This window comes from Pavona decussata, unplaced genomic scaffold (assembly GCF_977016875.1).
Source record: "Pavona decussata unplaced genomic scaffold, jaPavDecu1.1 SCAFFOLD_61, whole genome shotgun sequence".
NCBI lineage: Eukaryota > Metazoa > Cnidaria > Anthozoa > Scleractinia > Agariciidae > Pavona > Pavona decussata.
Genome location: NW_028145482.1, coordinates 2,616,517 through 2,644,224, shown reverse-complemented (window position 1 = coordinate 2,644,224; position 27,708 = coordinate 2,616,517). Strand labels below are relative to the sequence as shown.

General features: G+C 39.3%; 3 protein-coding genes across 3 annotated transcripts in view; all 3 read right to left on the bottom strand.

The window, feature by feature from the left end:
• Positions 1-13,790, bottom strand: part of LOC146479079 (uncharacterized) — a 61,266-nt gene extending 47,476 nt beyond the window's left edge. The window contains exons 1-10 of the mRNA XM_085111351.1: positions 13,644-13,790; positions 13,204-13,292; positions 10,687-10,726; positions 9,440-9,517; positions 7,863-7,913; positions 6,014-6,086; positions 4,882-4,965; positions 3,382-3,442; positions 2,073-2,260; positions 443-645 (exon numbers count right to left, since the gene is read on the bottom strand). Coding sequence (XP_084967477.1) covers positions 443-645; positions 2,073-2,260; positions 3,382-3,442; positions 4,882-4,965; positions 6,014-6,086; positions 7,863-7,913; positions 9,440-9,517; positions 10,687-10,726; positions 13,204-13,276 — 851 coding nt within the window. The 5' untranslated portion in view covers positions 13,277-13,292; positions 13,644-13,790. The remainder of the gene's footprint in view (positions 1-442; positions 646-2,072; positions 2,261-3,381; positions 3,443-4,881; positions 4,966-6,013; positions 6,087-7,862; positions 7,914-9,439; positions 9,518-10,686; positions 10,727-13,203; positions 13,293-13,643) is intronic.
• Positions 13,791-15,963: 2,173 nt separating this feature from the next.
• Positions 15,964-23,557, bottom strand: LOC146479078 (pre-mRNA-splicing factor 38B-like). The gene is made up of 6 exons (XM_085111342.1): positions 23,250-23,557; positions 20,738-20,806; positions 20,488-20,639; positions 20,285-20,345; positions 18,405-18,637; positions 15,964-17,670 (listed from the first exon to the last, which is right to left on the bottom strand). Exons 1-6 carry the CDS (start codon positions 23,436-23,438, stop codon positions 17,295-17,297), a joined length of 1,080 nt encoding a protein of 359 aa, XP_084967468.1. The 5' UTR covers positions 23,439-23,557; the 3' UTR covers positions 15,964-17,294.
• A 945-nt stretch (positions 23,558-24,502) lies between these two features.
• LOC146479077 (fatty-acid amide hydrolase 2-A-like) lies at positions 24,503-27,700 on the bottom strand. The gene is made up of 3 exons (XM_085111341.1): positions 26,999-27,700; positions 25,805-25,980; positions 24,503-25,338 (listed from the first exon to the last, which is right to left on the bottom strand). The coding sequence occupies exons 1-3, from the start codon at positions 27,573-27,575 to the stop codon at positions 24,580-24,582; spliced, it is 1,512 nt and encodes a 503-aa protein (XP_084967467.1). The 5' UTR covers positions 27,576-27,700; the 3' UTR covers positions 24,503-24,579.
• Between the last annotated feature and the right edge of the window lie 8 nt (positions 27,701-27,708).

The window sequence follows — 27,708 nt, the reverse complement described above, 5'->3', positions numbered from 1 at the left end:
GGAGAGTGGGACATCCAAAACAAACCCACTTCATCCAGTCTAACTTGAATTTTCTTTGTTTTGGATGTCCCAGTGAGTAGCTTGCTCTCCAGCATGTGACCGTTAGCTAAAAGGGACCAATAGCGAAACTTAACTATACCTGAAAATATAACTTCAGTTATTTGAACTTTTTCGTGATTTTCTCAACTTGTTCGTCGTATGCTCACGTTCTCCACAATGAAACCTTAAAGTTAGTCATCTGACGCTGTAGTTTTCCAAGGGACGGCAAAGAAATGTACCAAAATTTACAACGCATGTGCAGAATGATTGTTTTGCCCATGAGACCTTTTGCTTGTGGCGTTGTCGTTGCTTGAGTTCCCTTATATATATATATACTGGCAAACAGTCAAAGGAAATGAAAATAATCTACGTGATTGTACTGAAGATCATTTAACTAGCTTACATTTTCTGTTGTTGTAAAGACAATAATTCTCCATCTGTTATTGGATCGGTTTGAATCTCGACAGACACACTTTCCACTGACTGTTTCTTATTTTCTTCCTTTGTTTCCTCCATCACATGATCTTCCTCAGTTGACAATCTCGTTGCTGTCTTATCGTCACCAAAACCGCATGTACTATCCAAAAATTCGGCCTCTTCTGCCCGCTGAAAAAAAGCGAGAGGTTGAAGATAAAGTAAATCAGTTTTCTCCTTGGGTATGTTTACTCTGGGTGTTAGGGGTTTTCTCTTATTGTCGCAGTAAATTTAAGTCTGCTGTCTTTTGGGAAAATTGGGATTTGAAATTAATTTAGAGCAGTTTTCAATTGAGTGTCATTAAGTAATTACTCTGACCAATTACAACAGACGCAAACAACACAATGAACCAATCAGAATTCGAAGCAAATACATGTAACTGATGCCAAGCGCGGGAAATAAACGCGCCCGAGCAAGGCACGATTGGTTTTGGTTTCGCATCTCACTGGTCGAGAAACTGGCACGAACTTTGCAGAGAGTAATAAATCAAAACCAAATCAAACAAGAATTACTTTCGATACTGAATTGCTGACTGCTCGATCTCAAGGGCTTCGAGTACAGTTCAGTTTACAGATATGAATAGAATCTGCACTCTGATAAATTTTTGTCCCATTCACCTCTCATAGGATAGGCTATTATTCGTAGTCTGCGTGGTTATTGAGCTGATTAGAGCAGTTTTCGTTTGAGCGTCGTAAAACCAATACCATAGTAATTACTCTGGCCAATCACAACAGATGCAAATGGCGCAGTGAATCAATCAGAATTCGAAGCGGATACATGTAACCTGTGGCAATCGCGGGAAAGCGCGCGAGCAAGTCACGGCTGGTTTTGGTTCTAATAGGTTAAGAAAGTGGCGCGAATTTTGCTAACCAATCACAGAGTGTAGTAAGGTAAAACCAAAACAAACGCAATTTTTTTTTAACACTCAATTAAAAAATATCTTACCGTGATCTTCGCCAGCTTTCCGACCCTTGAATTAAAATTAATGCATTTGAAGTGCCACTTATAAAATGAACCTTACTTTTTTAAATAACAGAAACGAACTTCACTTTGTTATTTCGTTGGTCTGAATAAAGAAATAACGCGTCCAACATCCACTAACTTATTTTCGCAATTTTCGCGCGTCCCTTTTTAATCCCGCGAGGCTTTATTTACGGGATCAGTCACAGAAAAAAAGCTCCAAACATTAAGGAAATATAATTGAAACAATACACAAGATGAGAATGATGATTATTCTAGAAAGTGACGCAGGCATACTCGGAAAAAAGAAATCCGAGTGCTCCTATCAGGAGTCGTAAAACCAATACCAATACCAATAATGGCCTTAGCTCCCACGAGTCCCCTGTGGCTCAGTGGTAGAGCATCCGAACTAGTAATCGGAAGGTCTTAGATTCGACTCCTGATAGGAGCACTCGGATTTCTTTTTTCCGAGTATGCCTGCGTCACTCTCTAGAATAATCATCATTCTCATTCATTCACCAGGCTGGAAATATATCATCACATTTCTTTCATAAATACACAAGATCTGTACATGTACAAGCCAAGAAAATTATGAATACCTCAACCGGTGGTTCTTTAGCCGTCTCTTCACATGACGGCATACTCTGGGAAAGTTCTACGCTTGCCGCATGGACCCATGGGAAGGACTTGGACCGAGTCCTTTTGCGTTCATCCTCACTTGGTAGGGGCTGTTTGAGGAGGTGACCCCTCACGAAACCTGTCACAGGACCGTTTAGATTGGTTCCAACTGCCAGCAAAAAAGAAAAAAAAAATAAGAGAGTTAACATCAAAGTAACCCTGAAAGACAACAAAGGAAATCAAGCGACCAATGAAGAAACAAAAGCACAAACAAATAAGCAAGGTACTGGAAAGAAATGTGATGTTATATGTTAAGCCTGGTGGTTAAATGAGAAAGATTTATTTATCAGTCAGTGACACAGGCATACTTAGAAAAAGAAAATCCGAGTGCTCCTATCAGGAGTCGAACCTAAGACCTTCCGATTACTAGTTCGGATGCTCTACCACTGAGCTACAGGAGACTCGTGGGAGCTAAGTCATTAAACTAGGTTCATGGGACAAACATCCTGCATACTGCTAGGATTGGAATGTTTGTTCAACAGGGCCCGGTTGTTCGAAAGCCGATTAACGCTAATATACGATTAATAGTTAACCGAGGCTTTCATCTCGCTCGCTAAAAGTGTTTTTAAAAGCTATCTTTAAGCTGATGGTAAAGAATGGTGTAAGTCGAAACTGAGGGACAAAAATCTTTTGAAGAATCTTAATTGGTTAGTAATTAAACTCGAACTAAAGTTCACGATAATCCAGGATAAGCTTAATCGGGCATGGAAAAACTGGGCCTAGCTGTTTCACTTTTAATCTGGATCATGAGAAAAGCTAACCGATGTAGCCGATGTATAAAAATGTCTCTTGTGAAAGAACTTTCCACTCTTTCTTTACAACTGGAGTTTAACGTAAATCGAAGTCCCCAGTTACGATGCACAACAGCTTAACTCCTGGGCCGAGTTGTTCAAGCCCGATTAAGCTAATCCTGGATTAACGTGGACTTTGATTCGAATACAATGACTAATCATAAAAGTTTCTTCCAAAGATTTTGTCCCTCAGTTATGACTTAGACCTGTCTTTAACATAAGCTTTAAATTAGCTTTCAAAAACCGCTTTTAATGAGCGAGATGAAAACCTCGGTTAACTTTTAATCGTAGATTAACGTTAATCGGCTTTCGAACAACCCGGCCCTGCACGTTCGCGCTGTTTCCCAGGGTGATTTTAGTTTAAATTCTTGTGATAAAACAAAGGGATATAATTGCGTCTTGTGTTTCAGGAACTGGGTACACTGAGAAGACAACTTACCACTGCTGTTTTCTGACACGGTTCGCGTCACCCTCTTTTTTCGGCGAAGACTGCTTCGTAACTGAAAAAAAAAAAAACACATGTACATCAACCGCTATTAAATATAAATTAAAGTTTCAAAACATGAAAAAGGTAAGCTTGAGAATCAGTAGCCTGCCAAAAGGAGTCCGCTATTCCCTTCCCTTGCACACAGGCTAAGACAGTAGACCTGTACCTTTCAAAACAACTTCACCGGAACCTTATAACCTGCAGCTGCATTATTTTATAGGGCTGGGAACATTGTGTCTGTTGTTCGTTCTTTTGTCCTCTCGACCAACCATGTAAGATGTTACAAACGGTGCTGGTCGCCGCGGCTAAGAATTAGTTGTTGCAAAACTCAGAAATGCCGGTGTTAACGAGTTTCAATGAGATACCTTTGTGGAGTCATGATCAGCAGATAGCAGACGGATGTTCCATGACCTTCGCACAAACTTTGGAAAATGGACGAAAGCTACGCGCTGTTCTACTGTTTCATTTTTGTTGAGGCAAATAAAAACTGAATTAGTATGTGAGATATCAAGAGAGCTACTTGCTAATAAAATGAACCACTAGCCGTCGACGAAGAGGCTTGGAATTTCGTTACTTCAACTAACATTAATCAACATTTCTCTTTTAATTTGAATAGTGAAACAAACAGACGAAAGCTATGACGTGAACAAAGACAACAATAACATGCAAAGAAACAAACAAACAAAACAACGCGTAGAAATACGTCTACAAGAAACACAATTACAATCTGGTTTCAGTTATACTGCGCATGTTGGCCTTTTCCAGGTGTTCTGGTTGTTGAGAGCGAATAAAAATCACGCCCGGGAAACAAAGCTAACCTTTGTCTTTTCACATGTCGAAAAACTTTCCGGCATCACGCACATCTTTTCTTCGGTTTCTAAACTCGCGAACTAATCATTTCGAGCGGGAAACCTTTTTTACGCGCACTTTTAACAACTTTGAAAACTATAAACGTTTAAAACTTTATAAGATTACGAAACACATTGGACTGGATTGCCTGAAAAAGTATAAAACACGACTTGAAAAATACTTCTGGGGATCGAAAACTCTGATTTCTTGAAACAGGCTAGGGATATTGGCAAATACTACACACAACAAGACGGAGCAACATTAGAGAGTATCGAAAGCAATTGCATTTTTGCTTTGGTTTTGCATTACTACGCTTTGTGATTGGTTGATAAAACTCGCGCCACTTTCTCAACCAATGAGATGTAAAACCAAAACCAATCGTGCCTTGCTTGCATGTGTTTCCCGCGCTTGGCGCCGGTTACATATATTTGCTTTGAATTCCGATTGGTTAATTGCACTGTTTACATCTGTTGTGATCAGCCAGAGTAATTACTTTGGTTTTGGTTTTACGACACTCGATTGAAAACCGCTCTATATACAAGCAACAAGGTGATTGTTTGAAGTTCCGAAGTTAGTTAGTTATTTGCCCGTGTAGTTTCCTACCTTGTTCATAACACTACCGCCTCCTGTTCCGCGCTCCAAAGGAGATGGCGCCAATTTTGGCGTACTCGCCAATCTCGTCGCTTCCTAAATCAATCCAAAAACACAACAAGACAAAGAATTTGGAACAAATTCTTCTCCTCTAGAGTCTTTTATTTTGCGGGGTTGGAAATTGGCGAAATTCGTGCAAAATTAGTCAGTAAAATTTTCCCGGGTATTAAAAGATTCGTTCCTTTTATTACTGCTGTGCTCAATACGGCAAACAACTGTCCAAACATTTTGGGGATATTCGATTAATTCACTTCCAAAAACTAAAACAAGTTTTAAGTCCAAAAAGCAGAGTTGAAAAGGCATAAAGGCGAAGAAAAACATGCAACATTATCTCGCAACTATCCGCGCAACAGAATGTCGCGTTATAAGCTGCGATTGTTTGCTGCCCGTATTACCAACTTCGCGCACAACAAATTTTCATGTTTGAGAAAGTACATGCTGTTTCTATTTTTTGTAACATGAAAATTTGTTGTGCGCATACGGAAAAACAAACAATTGCAACTTGTAACGCGACATTTGTTGCGCGACCAGTTGCACTAACATGTTGCCCGTATTACTTGGTCTTAAAGGGGAAGTATCACGCGAATTTGATGTCATTTCAAAACGCAGAAATGTTTGTATGTCAACAGAAACAAAAATAATTGTCTAATTCTGTTATAAATTATGACTTCATTGCAATAAAATTGTCGATTAAAGCCTCTGTCCAGGGTCAGTTTAGGTCAGTATGGATTGAAACTTAAAAAAATGTTAGGCTAACATTTTTCAAGTTCTCGCATCTTTGTTTCCAAAATGCGCTAGGACAGATAACGAGTTGCTCCTTTCAAGAATTGAATTGATTTCTTTCCTCTCGTTGTTCTAGAATTATTTTGTAGCTAAGTGAAGGTCTTATTTCACTATTTTTAACAAAAGAGGTAAAAAACCCAGATACTTCCCAATTATACATCAAAAAGAGTACCGCATAGAAAAGCCGCGCGCTAAACTTACTCTTTCGCGGCTAGAAACCGTTGGCGGCTTTCTAAATTGCTACAAAACTAGTTTCTATAAAATCCGAGCTGTTTTTTTTATGAAGTTGTGTTTTTCTTACCTTAAGATTCATAAGCCATTCGAAGACACAGACATCACGAGGAGGGCTCAACTGATAGTCTTTTCCATCCTTACTAAAAATCAAAATAACATTCAATGTTAAACAAAAACGCGGAGAGGAACTTAATAAAATGAAAAGGAAACAAAAATCACAAAAGAGGAAGTTTTGTAAACTCGAAACGGGGTTAGCTGTCGTTTTTAACTTCATCCGATGAGTTTAGCAAACAGAGAACAAGTTTGCCTGCCGAACATGTTGCATCCGTTTTGCTGTAAGTTTCAACTGTTTGTTTGTAGCAGTTACCATAGAAATGTCATTGTCACGTCAAAAATCGAACGCTGCAGTGAATTTCGTCATTAGAGGGATTTAGAATTAACGGCCAACGGCAGAAATGACCACGTGACCATGTTTACACTATATTTACCGCTCGCCGTTTTCAGTTTCTCAGAAAAATTGAGTAGTTTTGCGTTTGCATCAAAGGTCAGAATTATTTTGCACTACTTTTATCTGTGTTCTAATTTTTTCAAGAAAAGCAAAAACACGAATTTCACGTTCGCCGTAAACGCGATTCTACATTTCGTCATTAAGTAGCGCGCGCATGCTGGGAAAGATTTAAGATTTTGGAAAGTTGACAACCGTCGCGGTGAAGGCCTGGAAACTCGTCATTTATACAAGAAGAAGATTTTTTTAATAGTCAAAGCCCTTCATTTGGCAAGGCCACAGCGACAAGACGTTGAGAAATGCCGGTTTTCTTAGACTTGGATCAGTAAAATACTTGAGATAATAAATTATAGGTCACGACGTAAGCTATTACTGATGACATTTCATCTATCAAGCCTTGACCTAACAGCTTCATTTATTTGATATTTTTAAACCTTTTTATACAACGGTCCTGTAACATAATTACTCATTTTATTCTTGTAAACCCAGAAGAAGGTTTGTTTATCGGGCAATTTGTAACATATAATGTTTCAGTTTATATATTCAACGTTTTTGTTTTCGTTATTTTTTACTGCCGTAAGGATCAGTCTTGTCTATATTTTATTTTTAATAGCCAAGTCACCTCAATTACTAACCTGCACACAGATTCGTATATTTGGTGTACTGGAGTATTTGTGTGCAAATATAGAAAGTTCGGGGTGTTATAAGCTGCACTCTCGTGAGAGCGGAATTTTGGGAAGTCCGATGAGAAAAAATAGGGACTGAAAACTTAGGATGCCCCATAACACACCGCGACTTTAGTAAATAAAAGTAACAACTGTGACTGGTAATGAGTCTGATCGAAGCTTCACACAAGTGACAGGAACGGATCGAAAACTGATAGTTTTGCTTGACCCGCAATCTTCCCTTCTGCGCCGAAATTTGCGAAGTTCGATGGGAAAAAATTGGGACAGGAAACTTAGGATGTCCCATAACACCCTGCAACCCTAGTAACAGAAGTAACAAGTGTGATTCACACAAGTCACATGAACTGAACTGATAATTTTTTAACCTGTAATCTTCCCTAAACTGAAATGTCCATACAAACAGCGCAATTTCCTGATTTTTTTTAATCAGTTAATCCGCAGGACTGGACAGGGTGGGGTGGGGTTAGGGGTGGGGGTACTCAACCAGAGCTTGGGTAGGAAGTTAAGGAGGGGCCCCCGGAAACCCTGATCCTGTTTTAGACAACAATGAGAAGTAACATGCAACAATGAACTGAACTCTAAGTGTAAGAGTTCTCCACAAGTCAAAATCTATTGCACAGCAACGTCTTCGTTTATTTAACTTATGTAACACCACTCACACGTCAATTGTTTTACCTTGGCTATCAAAACTATTTCAATCACTTAGAGCAAAGAGGCAGAAATACCTGGAAATAACAGCAAACACCTCAAGCGTTGATGTTGCAATATCAATGCTTCTGCAAAGAACAATAACACAAAGAATGAGGCCCAGAAAAGCGCATCAAAACATTCAAGTAGCCAGCAGTTCGCATCTGTAATTTTGTTGAAATTTGCTACACTACTCAGGATCAAATACAACTCACATATACACCTTTGAAAAAACTAGAAGTTAAAATGATAATCAATTATTTATTATGATAAGAAAACAAGTAAGTTAAATGGCTGATTTCATAAAGTAATCATTTCATTCTCTTAGTATATTCTACTTCCTTATTTCTTTTAGTGTCTCTTTAATATATCGTATATCTTCTTCTTGTCTTACTCTGTCCGCTTCGATTAGCTTTCGCTACCGGCAGTCCAGTGTATTTAGTAAAAGAAGTTGCATTTCTCTGTGTATTTATACTTTTAATGTATTTATAAATTTAATGTACACTTAATGATGAAACAAAACATTTTATTTTATTAGTAAAATGTTTCATAATTAAGATTTAATTTCTGATCTCAAAGCCAAGGTCTTGGGTCTTGAAGCTCATTAAATATCAAATACATGGCATATATAATTTGCCTGAATGTTTCCTCTTTTTTATGTATGTTTTATGAATGAATGCTTTCTCACTGAGAGGGTAGTTTCATGAGAATTCATCTATTATGTGTGCAAAATTTAGAACCTGACACATGACTCAAAATTTGACATGAAGGCTGCATCCATTAAAAATTACAAATTTTGTAAGCAACAGTGGGGTGCAGAGAAATAAGTTAAATTACAGTCTTAGCCCCTCATCAGCCATGTTGTATGTCATCCTGTGAGTCCCAGCAATAAGCAGTTTGGGTGATTCTTAAATGTACTGTTATTTGCAATCTCAGTATTCTGATAACTCGCTAGAGCTCACATGCTCCGCTATGTAAAAAGGTCCTGGTCTTGTGTTGGCCTATTTATACATAAATGCTACTAGACTCCATGTATATTGAACATGAAGCTGGCATTGCAATTGGTAATGAGCAGCTGGGTGTAAGTTGGTCACCAGTCTTCATTATTGGCATAAGTGAAGGTCGTGCCGCTAGCATATAAGGACACAAATGATGGATGGATTGCCCTGCAGAGTTTGTTAAGCTAAAGTGAACCCATTGCTAAATTCATGGGTTCACTTTAGCATACAGTGCAGAGTTTAATTCTCCGATCCACCATTTGTGTCCTTAGTTCTAGTGGCACAACACTCATTTGTACCCTTCACATTCACATTGCTGCAATTGCCACCATAATCAGCCATGACTTGCTTCTGTCTGGCCTTGTAGCTGAGTCAGCAGAGCAACATACAATCAAATCCAGAGGTCATGGGTTTGATTCCCACCAAGGTCGAAGATTTTTTCCTCACCCATTTTCTTACTAGGGCTAATACTCAGTGGAAAATTCATTATTGGTATGCCCATTACTGTTAAAAAATTATGTAAGAATTCAACAGCACCATTAAAGCTCTCAGGCATTAACTGGCCATGCTTAGAAATTAATCTCCTCATGAAGATGGAAAGAGTAAGTGACACATACCCTGAAGGCTTGTTATCTGGTGGAGTCTTGCTGCTTCTTTGGTCATAGAAAAAGAGATTAGAGTCTTGAATAACAAACCTGTAAGTGCAGAGGAAAATTAACAAGGGAGTAGACGGGATTGAAAATGTTATTGAAAAAGGCTCCAGCAGAATTATTAACAAAAATGTAGCCCCCAAGGACCTAAATTTTTGGACAAAAGGGGAGGAGAGGCAATTAAGCCCCTCTCCTGCTCTTAAATTGCAGTTGACTACATGTTAATCTACTCTTCTGTGCTTCAAATAGTTTAAACTCTTGTTAACTTTTCAACCTTATTCCCTGGGTCCTCTCTCTTTCTCCCGCATGAAAGGAACCTGGTTAAGGCTGGTCACATGGCACCCAAAATCTGGGTGCTTGTCACTTTTTTTTTTTTGCCGTTGCGGTGGGGTCAGATGATCACATAGTATCCCATTATGCATCTCTTAAGTCAAAATTATGCAAGAGATCGAAAATGGCAAATTTCAGGGGGAAATAACCCCATTTTCTATTTGGAAGTTTAATCAGTTTTGTTGTTGCAAAAGGTAAGAGAAATACATTTCTTCATTCTTCATTATTGCATTATTCGTTTGCAAGTTTTGAAAGGTTGGGGGTCGCATATTTGACTGTTGCATAGTAATGACTGTCAGTAGCACTTGTATCACACAGAGGGGTAGTTAGGTATGCAGTTATCACTTTCTCAGAAAGACCCGAGATGCTGGCTGTGAAGTTTGTGACAACAAGCAGTTTTATAACGAAGCATTTCCACACCACATATGCATGCACTTTCCTAGAAGAGATTCATGTTTCTTCCACTCAGGTAGTGTGTTGATAATGTGCAGTTCCAGAAAAAATCCATACCCACCCCACAGAAGGCCATTGGAAATTCCTTGGGAGAGGGGTGGTCCTAAAAGTCAAAATTTTAGAAGCAAAGTATGAAACTTATCTGGAATTTCCTAGGGGGAACGGGGGTGCAAAACAAAAGACCTTCCATGGGGGAGTATGGATATTTTCTGGAACTGCACAATCTACACAAGAATTAATATGTTTAAGACCGTCACCTTGGGTTACCAGAGGGAAGCTGACAAACCCAGATGCTTGAGTCAAAGAAGGTGAGAAGTTTGTTATGCACCTAAATCAGGGTCCTTTCATGGGGAGGAAGAGAGAGGACCCTCAGACTGAGGTTATTGACTTTTCAGCTTGTTTGACTCTGGCTAACAGATCAAAAAACTTACCACTGCTTGCCACTTTTATCCTCTCTGAGCTTGGCAAGTCCTAACATAGTTCAATAGCATAAACATACTCAGTTCAGATAATCTAAACATACAAACCAGGGACACTGTTTCTAATTAAATTTAATAAACACCTACAATGATGACCCAGCAGAAGAAGGGAACAGTGGGAAATGGAAACTGAGAGTGAAGGAACTGGTATGGGATGAGATGACATTACTGATGAGGTGGGAAAGTGCAATATGAATGATAATAATAATAATAATAATAATAATAATAATAATAATAATAATAATAATAATAATAATAATAATAATAATAATAATAATAATAATAAAAGTCTATATTTCCCCACAAGATAAAAAATACATATCTCATGTCACAATATTTGAGTAAAAGGTACCTACATCTAAGTTATTTACAATTAAAATATGCTCACATAGCTAAATTGTATTTAAAAATTAGGTGATTAACGTAAGAGTTCTTGAATCTATCTGTATTAACTTTTGGATACTGACTTGTTTGATTCCTTAAATTGTAAGTCGATACTTTCTTCTTGGGTAATCGTCCCCTTAGAGGGTGTCGGTCTGTGCCAGATACCTTACTAAATACTTTGAAATACATCTGTACAATATTTTGTAACAGAGAAAAGAACAGAAACAGGAGGCACTAATGAAAGGGAAGCAACAAGGGATGAATGGTACAGAAAGCAGGAACCCTGTGAGGTTGGTGCCGAAACACAGTAATAAAATATAGAAATATATTAATAGACAAGTTGTACGCTTGCTTAAAAAAGTATGTCTTTAACTTTGATTCAAAAACAGCAACATATGGACTGGACTGAGGAATTTTGTGTCACAGAAAAAGAGCATGCAAAGGCGTAATCATCAAAGGTCCATTATGATTGGTTCTTAGCACAACAAGAGGCCCTGAACACAGAAGCGCAAGCAATGAATAACAGTGGACTAATAACTTACAGGAGATCTTTAATATACCCCAGAGCTTGGTTGTCTACTGCTTTGTAAACTACGAGGTGCAGTAGTCAGTGCATTGCACTTTCCACCACACAATTGGTCAGTCAAGACCAGAGGGTTAGTGGTTTGACGTAGTGTGGTTCTTTTGCATAATTGTGTTGTTTCTTTATACAAGAAATTTTGCTCTACATTGTCGCTCTTCACCCAGATGCATATAATATAAATGGATACCAACAACATAGTATCTGCTGGGAATAACCCTGTGATGGACTGGCATCCCTTCCAGGGGAGAGGAGCAGCATTCTTTGTTCCTTCATGCTGCAGAAAGTGGGTTAAATTACAGCTGTGTGGGCCACTTAGGCTAGAAGTGTGATCTACCCTTTCAGTCAAGAATGGAGGGGATTGGGTATATGGCATGGTTAAATTTGGTTTTTTCAAACCAATTTGAATTTTTAATTTTCTTTGTTGCAGATTATGGTAATGAATCTGAGACAAAGAAAAACACATTAATTTCAAACCAAAAGAAATTTAAACCACAACATATACAAGACAGCCAAGTCCACAATAATTTAAAAAGCCATGTTTGGCCATCCTCGGAGACCCAGGGCATTTCGCCCGACCCCAACTGACTCCCCTCGGGTGTCTGAGGATGATGTTGGGCACAACCACCAAATTTACTCTCACTTTCCAGGTTTCAACAATGTTCTGTCTATTTCGAGTTTGATTCTTCAGTGCAAAGCCCTAATATCAAATTGGCTGTTCGTTACCAATCCCTTGCAATAGCAAGAACACAGTTTGCTCAATTTTACAGTGCAGATTTAAGAATTGGTTCATGCTTAGCGTGCGTATATCGAGTTATGGATGCACGCTGGAAGTTTGGAGAGCACGAGAGAAGCGTAAGAGTTGCTCGAGGCGTAGCCGAGAGCAACTCTAGCTTCTTGAGTGCTCTCCAAACTTCCCAAGTGCATCCATAACTTGATATACGCACAGCTAAAAGCATGAACCAATTCTTTTATGACAGTGAAAATTAAGTAAATGATTCCTGGAAAACGGGTTTTGTTCCAGATTAATTACAAAATTCTCTGTAAAAAACAAAAAGCGGAAATGGTTTCTCATATTGGTTTAATCTTAATGTTTCATTAAGCTTCATGCTCTTATAAACATAGATCTTCTATGGTGTTGTTTCTCTGTAAAAGTTTTTTAAAAACACAGCGCACGCATGCTTCCCCCATCTGACTTGCACACGTCATCGGATGGACGCACGGCCGTGCGTATGTTGAGAAATGTACCATGATGACGCCAACAGGAAGTAGATTAGGAAGCACGCGCGCTATGTTATAATCTATGAAGGGGCATTCAACCCTTCTCTCTAAAGATTATGCAATTAACATCACTAAAATTAGCAAACTAAGATAAAAAATCAGAAATTGTGTGAGCCATATTCATTTATTAAGGGCTCTATATTTAAAATGTGCATACAGAATCACTTAATTATTAAAAACAACAACTGGGGAATCAAGAAAGTGTGCAATATGTTATAAATTACCACTGTAGCTGTGCAAAGGTTGAATTTGTCCCTCCAAACCAAGCCAATCTCGTCGGGGCGAAGACGCTGCCATGACCAAAATGATTACGCTGTGTAAACGAAAATATTAAGCTTACTGTTTTTATTTACAATTGATATAATCTGATATCATAAGTTATTAATATTCAAATCTGTGGCAAGAGGTGAACGGGAAATGAAAACTGAAATTAAGTTCAGGAGTAAAAAATGAAAATTAAGGTGAAAAAAATAGTTTAGCCTTAATTGTATGAAGTTCATATTTGAAGAATCTTATCATAAAACGGTAAATAGATAGAACAGATCACTTTTAAAACTCGATTTTCGATGGACCAATTTACTCCTGGAGAAACAAAAGCTTTGATTTGCCGGTAATACTGAACCGTCAGAACAACAAAAAACAAATTTAAATGAAAAGCACTTACCTATATAGTAATTAGGCTTTGAAGATATGAACTTAGTCGTTTGTAGAAGCGGGTAAAAAACAGGATAACAGTCTTCATTCTCCAGAACACTGAACGTGACTGTGCAGTGTGAACGAAAAATTATGGACTTGAGCCAGATTCGATCAGATTCGGGTCGGAAATCTCTGCTGCTCTCCGAGCCTGTCACGAATGATTCCGAATGTCATGGTTACTCAGTACGTGACGCCAATGTCGCTACGCGATACGGACAACATTTTCTTGCAACTTGTCTGACTTGTCCCGCAACAAATGTGGCATTGCAAGTCGCGATTGTTTGATGCCTGTGCAATGTGCATTACCACCTCCGGGAACAACAAATTTTCATGCTGCGGAAAGTGGACGCCGTTTCTGCAAAATGAACGTTTGCTGCGCGCGTAGATGGTAATATGGAGAACTTGTTGTGGGAAAAGTTGCAATACTCAATTTTTCCTCAAAACCTTTTTGTTCTTATTTTACAAACTTTCGGACCGAAGCCTTCTGTTTTCGTGAACGGCGTTTTTTTTTTTTTTCCCATGTCATTTGAACGTTTTTGTTGTTCTTATTATTGTTGTTGTGTGTTGTTGGGAGGGAGCGGGGCACGTGCGGTTTTTGCAAGTGACCTACTGAAGCTATGCTGCGGGGAGGGGGTGCCTGCATGTTTTTTTTTTTTTTTTTTTGTAACGTCTTACATGGTTGGTCAAAAGGACAAAAGAACGAACAACAGGACAATGCCTCTCTGCCCTAAAGGGTCCAGTGAGAACAGAGCTTTTGTGTGTGAGGTGCAGGTCCGACCGGGTGCGACAGCGTCTTCAAAAGGTGGACTCATTGGATTGGACTCAGGAGAAATTCGCCTTCCTCACATCAAACTTATAGGGCTCTTTTAGCTTTCCGGTATGATTTTTCTTCGTATTTTTGAGGCAAATAAAGGGTTGCAACGACCTGTCGTTCCAGTAGGTTATTTGTAAGCTTATTGAACCTGGTTCAATTTTCGATAGGAAGAGTACTTTGAATTTCTTGAGGGAGGAGCAAATTAAATATATAACGCAAAGCGACAGAACGCCTTAGTCACCCACTTTCTTTCTTACCATGCTGTACATAGCATCACGTAACTCATGCGCCGCGTCAAACAACTTGAACGCTAGTTTATGTGGGGAATAGGGGACTGGGTTGGAACCCAGGCTTCAAATCCGATGGCGGATTTCTTGTTTCCAAAGCTGTCTAAACTGAGGGATGACATAAATTTCAAGAAGCGGATCAGGCAGTGAAGTGAGCAGAAGTGAGAATTGCCATCCCCGACTACCCACTGCAGGGTTAATTAAATACGAAAAATTTCAGGCAAAGCCTTGCATGAACGTCCGATCCTGCTCCTCTTTCCTGGGATACACTGAAGACAGGGACTTTTTTTTCACCACAACTGCTGTAGCCTTGGGCGCACGAGAAACGCGCGCCCAATTTTCCCCTCTCCCTTCCCCTTTCTAGCGCCTGCCACGCAGGCTACTGTAGCCTCCTCAGGCTACCTGCTGAGGACATCTTACCAGTATTTCCTAGCCATACGCACTCGGAGGGTAGCGGTGCTCATCGGAAGGTTATTTGAGCTCGAGCATCCGCTACTAGCTTTCCTATCTTCGTCACCAAGAGATGTAGAACTACAACATATCAGAAATCTTTCCTTATTAGAACAACCAGAATCTGGAACTTACTCACTGGCAGAATGGACTTAGCTAATGCTACTCTTACTAGTTTTAAATCTCTCCTCTGTGACTTCTACTCTTGCGCTGTCAGAATGAACTACAATCCGGACAACCCTCGAACGTTTAAAAATGCAACTCCACAAGATTTCTAGACGTACCAATAATGTGCTGCATGTGATTGTTTTTTTTCTTTCTTTCTTTTATATATATTTTATTTCTGGTCCCGCAGTAATTGGCTAGTTAGCTGTTGCGATGTCCCTGCCAACGTCTACATATTGATCGTGATTTTCTTTTTTGCATCAAAAAGGCAAAGCTAATAAAATAAAATAAAACTGCAAACGAACCCCTCGTCCACTCGTTGCGGAATTTGTCAAGACCTAAGTGGCAGCCCTATCAAGTACTTTATCAAGCAGTTATGTTTGCTGTCATATTTTTCGTCTTATTAGTCAAAAAGGTACCAGAGTAACTCTAACAGGGACATTTTACATTTAAACACCCTTATTTTCCTTTCAAAAAAGGCACGACAAAGACTCGTAACACTTTGATTTGAACCCCCACCGCCGCCCTGGCCGAAATTCTAATGTAGGTCAGAGGGAATACAATTACATCCATTCCAGGAAAACAATTCTTTATTTAAGAATGCGAATTTACACAATACTACTGAGAATCTAAACATACTAAGAGCAATTCATTTACAAAAGGGCGTGCTCCATTATTAAAGAACTCACCACATCCAAACGGAAAATACGAGCGTCCTCTTTTTTGTTATGGACAGTAGAGTGAGAGTAAGAAAAGCGTTTTGGATGCTGGGCCTATCGATCATTTAGGGGAAGTAGATTAGCACATTGTACTCGCAGTCTGGTACCCTGGGTGCCAAACGCGTTTGTCGAGCGCGCAACCACGCGCGAGCAATAGAGCGGTTTTCGACTGAGCGTCGTACAACAAAACCTTAAGTACTCTGACCAATCACAACAGACGAAAACGGCCCAATGAACCAATCAGAATTCGAAGCAAATAAATGTAAGTGGCGTAAAGCGCGGGAAAACGCGTGCGATCAAGTCACGATTGGTTTGGGTTTGGCTTCCAATTGGTTTAGAAAATGGCGCGAACTAAATGCCAACCAATCATCGAACGCAGTAAAGAAGAAAACTAAAGAAAGCGCGAAATTACTTTCGACACTCAATTGACACCGCTATATTAGCGTCAGAATCTATTACTGACTCGCGGTGGTATTGCGCTGCTCGTTGGTCGGTTTATGACGACAGAAACTTCTAACACCCAAGGTAGTAGTCTATTAGACTCCCTAGCAGACGTCCTTTAGGGCTTTTATAAACTCCTTCGTCACACGTAGGAGCTGAGTGCGCGAAGAGCCCAAAGAACATCCGATATTAAAGATGTTGGTATTTCGTGAAAAAGCCTTACATTTTCACGCAACGCCTAGTACGATAAAAAGGATAAAAATTTATTTCCAGTTTTAACAGAAACCAAAAGAAAGAGATCTTTCCCCGAAACTGGCGTTTACCAAGATTTACTTCACGCGGATGTCAGGTAAGTCACGAGTATCCCGTAAATGATCCCTAAAGCGAACTGTGCAGATTTGAAAATAAATAAACGGAGAACAGGAAGGCCTTGAAGGCCAATAGCTTTAAAACTTCTTACTGGTAATATGATGCGTCTCTTTGAAGTTGATGAGAAGCCAAACGGTTGTAAATTCTGGATACCCTCGTCTTCCTAATGTTCATAGTAAAACGAATGAAAAACTGAAAAACGTACTCGTGTCCAAGATAAGTTATCGACTGTCCCACACACACCATGAGCCAACAAACGAGTGTAAAATCCGTGCCCCAAAAGCCCTAAACATGTAGAGATGTAACCATATAAGCCTCTACCACGACATGAACGGTGATTTGTATTAACAAAGTCTCATAGATTGAATCTTCGTTTATCTGCTACGCGACCTATCTTTCTCGCGGCTTCCCTTCTGTTCTTTGCTGTTTTTTCCCCGCGAATCATCGCGATCTCTACTTCTCCTCCTCTCCCTGTCCCTATCGCGACTCCGGCTACGTCTTTTTCTGTCGTCATCTCTTTCTCGTCTGTTCGGGCTCCTACTTCGTCTCCTTTTTCTGTCTCGGTCCCTGCTATCGTGGCGTCTTCGCTCATCACTTCGGCGCTCTCTGCTTCGCCTTCGGGAACTGTCGCGGTCACGACTCCGGCTTCGTCGTCTTTCTCGTCCCCGATCTCGACTTCGGCTTCGACTTCGGCGTGACCCCTGTCTTCGGTCATCATCGGCCGCCTCGTCCATGCGTCTGCTTGGCGGACTGAAAAGAATGCGGCAAAAAAATTAAGTACTATAAGTACTAAAACTAAGTACTAAGAGAATAGTTGCACAAGTTTTAAGGGAATTTCTAGTCAGTTTTACTTCAAAAATTTACCCTTCGTAGTAACGGCTCCAGTCAAAATCTAAGAATAATAGAAAGATTAGATGAAGCCTTAGTAATTTACTCTGGCGATTGGGTAACGCATAAACGAAGGACGTTTTAATATCTTTGTGTCAAACTTACATTTCAGTGTGACGTGATAATGATATTTAGTTCCAAGATGAGGCCGTGTATCAATATACTTACAGGGAAGAGTTGAAAGCGCTGCATAATACTTGGGCCCCAGGGGTAAATGTAATACCCCAGGGGCACTTATTTCATCTTAGAGGTCAAGGTAGGAGATGAGATGATTATTAGGGACAGTATGAGAAATACCTAATGCATAATAATACAGAAACTAAAACACCAAAAATATTAACAATTTACGATTTCAGAGAAGTTACTAAAGTTTACAGCTTTAATGTCACTTTCTTACAGCACAGTCATCAGAAGAGGGCTTACATAGCTGATGCACTTTTCAGTACAAACACTCTTTGACAAGGGGCACTTAAATTAAAAAGCCATTAAAAGGGGTACTTATTGGAAGGGAAAGTTAACTAAATCGTTACAGTATGTGCCTTATTACACCATATGACAACAGCTAGTGCTAATCACTAACACCACCACTCACCCACCTTTCTCCTCGCGTACGTCTGACGAAATCCTCTGCTTCTCCCCAGCCTTCTTGCGCAGTCCGCTTGTGGTCATCACACAGGCTTTTTGCACGCAATTTCACCTCAATGTCTTTTTGCACGGGCACAGGGATGCGGGGGAACAGGGTTCCATACCACTCCAGCTTCAACAAGAAACTTCTAACCATCTGTCCAATGGTCATGGTACAACCACCACCAGCTTTAGGGTCTACTTCCTGGAAAATGGTACCAAAGGAATAAAGTCCAAATCAGTGCTTGACTGCTCAAGTGCGTAATTATCTCAAGGTCAAGACAAAAACCTGTCCATAGTTGAGACAGCCTGTCAAGCTAATCGGCTAACACTCTGAGCCTGATTGTTAATGTTACATTGGGATTTAATGTTAACCAACGCTTTTAGTCTTGATATCCTAAATTAAATCTACTTTTTAACAAACAAAGTTTAAGAAAAAGAGAGGATCAAAGATTTACAGCTCAAAAAAAGGAAAAGGTTTCAATTGACTTACAGCAGCTTCCTTGCATATTAAACTCTAAGGTTATTTCAGGCAGCCAGTACACCTATTATCTGTGTGTTACAGTGTAAATGCTTTTTGCATATTCTGGGTAAATAAACTTTGTTGTTGTTAAGAATAAAAAGTGATAAAGGTTCTCTGCCTGGGAATTGAGCACTGGGTGCTGTAAGTTGCTAACTTACAAAAAACGTTGCCACTCTGTGAACTTTGAAGGGAAATGATAAAAGTGAATTCAATATCAATTCTAATTTTTACATCCTTACAACTGAATCCTTTTTTGAAGCTCAACGCATTTTACATCCGCCAGAAATAATGACAGTGAATCTCAAGACTGAATTAGCAGATTAATTTTGCACAACATTAGCTGAATATAGTTAAGTGTGATTTAACATAAACTAGAGTATAAAGCGCAAGGCCATGATTAAAAACCATAGCTACTCAGTTGACGTGTTAACCTCATGAAAGGCAGCTCGGTGCAGCACAATATCTGAAGGCTTGTGGCATGGGAACAGCTGTCATGAGCTGCCTAAGAGGTACAATACCAAATCACCTACAAACACATTAACACAACTGCATCAACAACAGGCTCTGCTCCAAGAGCTTCAATAAGACTCAATAAAAATCACCAACAAATCGTTGAAGGAACTCACCACTTTACAAAGTTGTACTTGGCAGCGTATCATCCACAACTATTGCTTCTAGTGATTTTTCCAAGATCAAAATAGCAACTCTCCTTACTTATTTTAAGACTGACTTTAAATTTGATTGAGTCAATTTGGTGCCACATAGAGTTAATTGCACATTCTAATCAGCTGTCTGCTAGATCACAAATTGAAATTTTTCGAATTTGTTTTACCACGCTTGGTAATAACATTGCTGAGTTCATTGTTTTTGATTTATAGTACAGTACTGTTCGTCTTAAAAATGCAAGTTAACAGTGTGAATCGAAAAGCCGTGAGAATGTCAATTTTTATAACTAGCTATCAAAATAGAGTTCACTTGTTGGAAGTGCAGACAAATGGGAAGTGATAGAACCAATAGATAGCCAATTTTCTTTTTTCCCCTACATTTCTTTTAAAAAGTTAATAAAGGTGTTCAGTCTTTAAATTTGCTCAGTACGCAAACATCTGTTTTAGTATAACTCTGTGTGTTCATATAAATGAGACCCACGGTGGCAAAATAATATTGTGTTAAAACAAAGGACTCAAAACTAGAGTGTGGTATGGCTTTAATTGTTGCATCTGTGCATAGTGACAAAAAGCCAATGGGTACAGTAGAACCCACGAGTGGTAAGCACTGCTAAAAATGTGTAAAAAATTCAAAAATTATTGCTGTTTTAAATCATTCACCAACCTCTTCATCCTCAAGGTAAGGCTCCATCCATTCCCACAGCTTGGCTGGAGGTTGGCAATATCTACAAGAAACGTCAGTACATGTATGGACTTAAAAACAGTACAACTTGAGAGAGAGAAATCATAATTTTTCTGTTCGAAGTTCAATTATAGAGAAAGCTCAACTAATTTGTCAGTGTCCACGTGTACCTTCAGTGTACCTACCTAATGAACATGAAGCCCAATGCCCTGATGTAGGGTGAGTCTGTATGTGTAATCAGACCATTAAGTTGTTTTCGGGTCAGTTTTAGTGTGAACAACTTGTATAGAAGGCAATATGCTGATGATACAATGCCTCCAGCACCAACACCGCGAACCTGGGGAAAAAAAACATAGGCATAAGACAAGAGAAGTAAAATGTTTGCATTTCACAGGCATGGGACAATGGAAAAATAGTCAGACACTAAATACTTACTCCTCCACACATTCCAACCTGCCCTGATGTTTTTCTACTTCCTTTTTCCCAAGGTTCAAGGTGGTCCACCTAAAGATAAATAAAACAGCATGAGATATTTGAAAGGAACTGAACAAAATTGATTTTTCTAGGGATGTGCTTACATTAAAGTTGCTGCTTTTCATTACACCTCTGTATACAACATCACTAAAACCTGGCAGATAATTGCTTTCTGAAATTTCATCAGTGGGTGGAATTCTCCAGTGTGGTCTTTCCAGCCAAAGGGCTTAGTCAACAACTATGCTATACAGCAACTCAGCTTTTTAATGCACCACACAATCATTCCAGTATGATTAAAGAGTAGGGGACGCCCTCGGTGTGGTGGCCTATCTCTGTCTAGGATTTCATCTGCATTTCACATTCATGTGTGGGTTGGGTTGGTAGGTAAGATCAAAATATGGACTGATAGCGGCTGCCGGTGGCGCCTTTAAATGCTGATTTCTGATCTCACCCCCCAGATTTGTAAACCATGAGACTATGTGATATGTGTGGTATGTTAATACATCACCATTACCATTACACCAGTTGGATGCAGAATACCAAAACCTCAGAGTTATTGCAAACCTTGAGTGTAAAGCTAATAGGTATTTTATCCAAAGGAAAGAGTACTACAAAATAAGCCCTTAAAGGGACAGTGTCACGCTATTTTTAGTAACACACTGAAAATCGGAAAGACGCTGTTCAGTTGATAGCAGCCAAGATATAATGACAACATTCCATTAAAAGACTATCAGAATGCAAAGAAACTATCCACAGATATTTTTGCCGGCAGATGGCCAAGATAGAGAGGGGTTCAACTTTGTAAACGTCTGGTGGACGTTTTCAAATTTTGCTGCTGTAACGCACTAAAAATTGCCGGTTGTACTTTATTTTGGTTTAACCTTTCGTCTTAGAATCACTATTAATATTTCTTTAAATTAGCGATTGAGAAATTAATTAACACGGTGTTCAAAGTTTAAATTTAGTGAATTTTGGCCAAAAATCATGATATCTCCCATGATACTGCCCCTTTAATGCAAAAATGGCTGCCGACATGTAGCAAAATGGTGTTTGTTTGGGAAACTGACAACAAATTAGTCAATTTCTGTACAAATTGATCATGGGGTTAGTCAAACTCAGAAAACTTAAGAAACCTGGTAAACAAATTTATTCATCAAATTTGAGGAATGTAGGTTTGTTGGAAAGAGGGAATTCCTGTTTTTAAGTTTTCTGGAAAAATTTCAGACAATGTTATATGGAAGAGTCAGTGTTGATTGTGTCACTCCTTTCACAAGTGAAATACACATAGCCTGTCAATACAGCTGCCTCTCATTGCTCCCAGCTACTAGGTGTGTTCATAAGGGAAAGAATGTAAATTGCAGGTGTCTCTCCTTGACGAATGACGCTAGCAGCAGGGAGCAACGAGAGGCTGCTGTGGTCACAGGTTCATGTAAAGGCTACCATATACAGAAATGATTTAACATTGAATTCCAATGTAACCACACTAATTTGCACCACATTTATCTGCAGCTCAAAAGCTTAATGGTTGTTTTGCTGCACTGCAATTTATTTGATTCATTACATTTTAAATTGACATATTCCCTAATATTTGAGCTCAATTTACTCCTCACACAATGTGAAATGCAGAAACAGCTAACATAATTTTTCATCCAAACTCACTTTAAGAACGAGATACAATCACATTTTCATACTTAATAGAAAAGCAAAATGACCATTTTGCAAAACGATTTTGTAGCAAAATGACTGGATGGGGGCAAGTGTATCCAAATACACCAGGATAGGTAAAATTACCCAGGCTATTTTGAATTTATTGCACACAGAGACAAAAGCTTACACTCACAAGAAATTTGTTTTTTTGTTGCAACCAAGGCTCAAAAATTTGTCGGAGACTTAATGACTGTGTCCGCACGTGATAGTTGTTTGTTATAAGTCTAGACATTAAGAGACGATGAACATTTTAGTGACAGACGTTGATTGACCATTTTTCAATTATCACCTAGCAACGACCAATCACATTCTTAATGAACCAGTCTAAAACCAACCGTCTTTTTTGTGTGTGTTCAGAGTCGCTCTTTACACACCAGCTGTAACTGAGTGAATACGCGAGAACTATTAAACAAGTTAAACTCAGTCGAGTCTTTGATTGAGTCCAGTGCGTTAGGAGACCGGCTATCCCTAGTAAACAGGGCAAAGTTTACGAAATATTCCATTCATGATCAGTTTAGCACCCTTCAGCACAAAGTATTCTAAGAAAACTCTGTTGTCCAAATGGCTTTATTGTCTGAGTCTAGAGGGAACCGTCTACACGGCTTGGTTGAAGCTCAATACTTCTTCACTTTATGTCCTAGAAATGGCTTAAGCTTAGATCTTGATTCGTTTAAAGCTTATTAAGCTTATCATATTCTTACGTGTCTAGTCTGGGAAGTCCAAGGTTGTGTCCCTCAATTCTCCATCGACTTTCCACCATTCTTACCTTGTAGTAAATTTCATCAACCACTTCATGATAGGTTTTCAGTTTAAACAGTTCGTTCTTGAAGTAAGGAGACGAAAGCACGTTGGTCAAAATCATACTGTTGAGGTTCATGGTTTTTTCGTTTCCCCACAAGGGAAGAACGTTGTTTTGCTTCTTTTGACCTTGAGGTCTCGAGTCTTCCCCGTCCATTGTGCAAACCTGTGAGTTTTACAAATCCAGTGGCTACTTTCGAGCGGTAGTTTGGAGAAAACTACACCAGAACTTACTCTCTTCGACTTTACAACATGGCGGACGCATAAGCCGTCTTTCGATAGCCCATAATACTTTGAAAATCAATCGCTAAGCAACCTGGGACGAGTCCTTTTGCTTCCCGACAGGCCTTGCAAAGCTGAAAAGTCCGCACCTGAGAATTGCATCAAATGTAATAGGACCATGCTCTTCAGGCTAAATTTGCAAACTTTATAATAAAGCCTTGTTTGGTCAGCATAAACTGGGAATTTTCAAAATTAGCAATGCCAAGCACCCCTCCCCCATGCCCGTCCTGACCTCCACTGCATTCAAACCTTTTCTGTTTCAAATGGCTAATCTCTACATCAAGTTGTTCATTTTACCTTCCCTTTTGTAGATCTCAGGACAGGACAGGTCTCGGAAGGAATAGAGTCAGAACAACACAAATGTATAATATTTTTAGAGTTTTATTCCCTTCTTTATTCATACATTCATACCTCTGAGAAGTATTTTTGACCTTGTAACATAATCAAATGTAAAGATACAGTTTTCTCTTTAAATATAAATTAATAAATACAGAATTGTATTTTACAGTGTTTACAGTAAAATTTACTTAGATTTTTACCATTTTGTGTTTGAACTTCTCTGTCAATTCCACCATTTTATCCAACTATACCATCCAACAATATTGACAACTCATTTAATATTGACCCATAAAGGACTGAGCTACAAGTCTATAATGGTGGTCTCCCTATTCATCGTTAATACAAGGGTGTCCATAAATTGAGAGTGATGGCTAGTTTGTAAAGTGCAAAATAAGATTTTAACTTCTTCTGAACAATATTATTATTTTGTAGCTGCCACCTGCAATATCACGCAGATGATCTTAACTGTTTATTATTTGTGAAATCTGACTCTTGTTGACTTACCCAGTAAAGTTTTACCACAAATATTTATCACTATTTATTTTATAGAATTTATTTTCCCAAGCTGTAAGGTCTGACACTTGAATAAACCTATTGGTTCATTCACTATTAATTTTTATACTTGCACATTTTTTTAGAAATTGAAATTTAATCCTGTATTGACACCATAAAATTTACTACTCCACTTTCTCAGACATTTGCTTTTTTATATACAATCGGTTCCACCCACCACACAGCCTCTCAATCTCCTTGGCAACAGCAACACCAAGGCGATCTTTGTTGTTTGCTGCCACGACCTGAATACCAAGAGGTAATCCCGACTTGCTAAGACCAACAGGACACTGCGTTACTGGCAAATAAAGGACATTAAAAATAGCAGTGTATGAAAAGTTGAAAGGAAATAACAAAGGCACATTGTGGTTTAAAGCTGTTGAAGGGTGGGAGGGATAAAGTAAAACTCCATCTTCGCCCAAAATGGATTCAAGTTCCTGTCGTAACTCTTCCCCCATCTGAATAAATGACTCAGACACACTTTTAGGTGTCAATGACTCAAATTTTTCCAGAATCCCCAAGCCAATGGCAGGAATTGTGTGATTCGAGAGTCCTACACAGGATTTTAACAGTTCCATGCATGGATTCACTGCAGCCTCTTGGTTACCCATGTAAAAACAAAATGATTTTTGTGCTGCAGACAACATCATTGATGACCAGATCTCGAGGGATGACGCAAGTTTGTCAATTTTAATGGTTTCTACTTTAACTCCAAGGTTTTCCTCAAGTTGTTTGCAGACATTTTGTTGGGCTTGCTTGAGTTCAGGGTCAACATTAGACACTAAGAAGTGTCCTCCACAGTCCTCCATGGTGAAAAACCTCAGCTTTGTAACATCTACAGGATTGGCAAGGTTCAATGATGTTGCCTTCTCTCCTGCCATAATCTGCCAAAGTAAAGAAGTACTATTAAACTCTCCATTTAGACAGCTGGAAGTGATTTCAATAAAGACTCACCCAAATTGTCGCTTATGTGGACTTGCTGCTTTCATTTTAATAATGTTTACGAAAAAAAGACTTCTATTAGTTCCTTTTCTGCAGTCTTACAGAGGACACTAACCTGATTTATGGGCTTTTATTGTTTTTCTTGCAAACAAAGGGTAGACCAGTAAAAGAAAACTGAAAGTAAATTGAAGGCCACTGAAGAATGCAAAAATCTGGTTACTTTTAAACATAATAAGAAACAATGACCAAAGAAGTCACTGAGGATGGTTATGTCTTGAGCCCTTTAGTATTGACAACTTGAGAAAAAAACAAAAAACTAAGGGCTCCAACTCCCTTATCCCCTCCACTAAATACAGACGAATGCCATCTTCTTAGGCCAAGTCATGAAACATGAACCTGTGTACCTACCGTAAGCAGAGGTTTGAGGTCCTCTGCGTACCTACACATGGGTCCGGTACACAGGAAGTGCTGTCTGTTCCCAGTGGCATCAGGAAACTGACCAGTATTAGGCACAACATCTGGACTGGGTTTGTGTCCAAATATTCCATTAAAAAATGATGGCATTCGTATGCTACCACCAATGTCTGCAAGAAATATTAGCAACTCGCATTAAATATTCATACTTTCAGTGGTATTCTCCCCAGAATCTTACAAAATGCCTGGGGTTGCAGATAGTTTCAAAAATATTGAAGTAGTTTTAAATTTCTTAGTTGATTTTTCTTGTGATGAAATTTGGTGATAAGAAAATCCGAGTTGTTGAAAATAATGTCAAATTTTCTTATAGCTAATTCTCATCTTAAAATGTTTGTCAAAATCTTCCATTATTAGAAATTTTTCTGGTGCATGTACTTATCAAAGTAATGACCAGGGTTATGGGTTACATTTTTGTTTAGCCTAAATGGATTGGCAAGTCAGAAGGTTGGCAACTTTCTAAGAAGCCTATCAAAATGACAGGAAGTAACCCTGGTATACTCTAACATCCCATTCAAGCAGCGATAGCAAATGATGCTGCTAGTCCTTTTACGTTACAGAAATTACACCTAAGCATCTGTTGGAGTGGATCAAAGGCCCCTATTAGCTTTAACTTAAAGTATCATTTTGTAACTGCTGACAGAAATTGAGTGACCAACCACACGTTGCAGTAAAAATGACTATTCTACTTTTATTGTAACAGGATCACGGGATGAAGCTACAGTATCTGGGACAGAATTTCCACTGCCACTGGAATCTGGGTCCCTTGGTCAACACATTTGCCAAGTTCCTTGGGGAGAAGGGAGAGGTTATTCTCAAACAAACGGCTGGAATATTTTAATGGGGTTTTACCGAAAAACCCTTTACAGTGTTTGGGGAAGAAAATCTCAAGGTATTCCATGCTGCCGCCTAACAGTACCTGGTAGCCTGGGGTGCCCAAGAAAATTCTCTGGGCACCTGATTTTTTTGCAGCTACGCCTAACACTTCACACGTTGGGCGTCTAACTTCTCGGTTTTAGGCCTTGTGGGCTCCTTGAAATTTTATTAGGCAACAGCCTTGGTATTTTATACATGGGTGCATGTATGGGGGAGTCCCCCCCCCCCAACCTGTTTGCCTTATCGTCTTATTACCTGACCCCACCCCAATCACTGATCCAGCAGCTCCAATGATAGCACCCTCTCCTCCAGAGCTTCCTCCCACTATCTTGGACCTGTCAAAGGGATTACAAGTCCTCCCATACACTCTATTGGCCGACTCCCACCACATGCATAACTCGCTACAGTTGGATAAAGCCAATGGAATGGCTCCAGCCTGACGCAAACGATGAACAACAACTGCGTCTTCCTGAGCTATGTGATCTTTACGGGCCACTAGCCCACCACTGTTAGGCAGACCTGTCACTGCAAAAGCTTCTTTGGCCGTGAACGGCACGCCCAAAAAGGGCTTGGAAACCTCTAATTCGTCTCTCTCCTCTCCGCTCATTTCACTGAGCATTTCATCAATTTCTTTGGCTTCTTTTAAGGCCTCCGAGAAGCGATCGGCCACTACAGCGTTGATGCTAGTATTCACAACATCTATTCTCTCTATAAACACTTGCAAAAGTTCCTCTACTCCGATTTCTAAACGGCGAATCTTTGCCGCTAGTGTTGTAGCGGGAAGTCTCAGGTAGCTATGGATGGGCGTCTGAAAAACGTCGTTGCTGCCCATAATTTGTAACTACAGCTTCCTTACAAGTCGTACATTTCTTGTAACAAGAACAGGCTCTCAGAAAAAGGAGATATATGCGGTCAAGAAATATTAAAACTTAGGTAATCGGAAAAAAGAAAGATACATTAAAAAT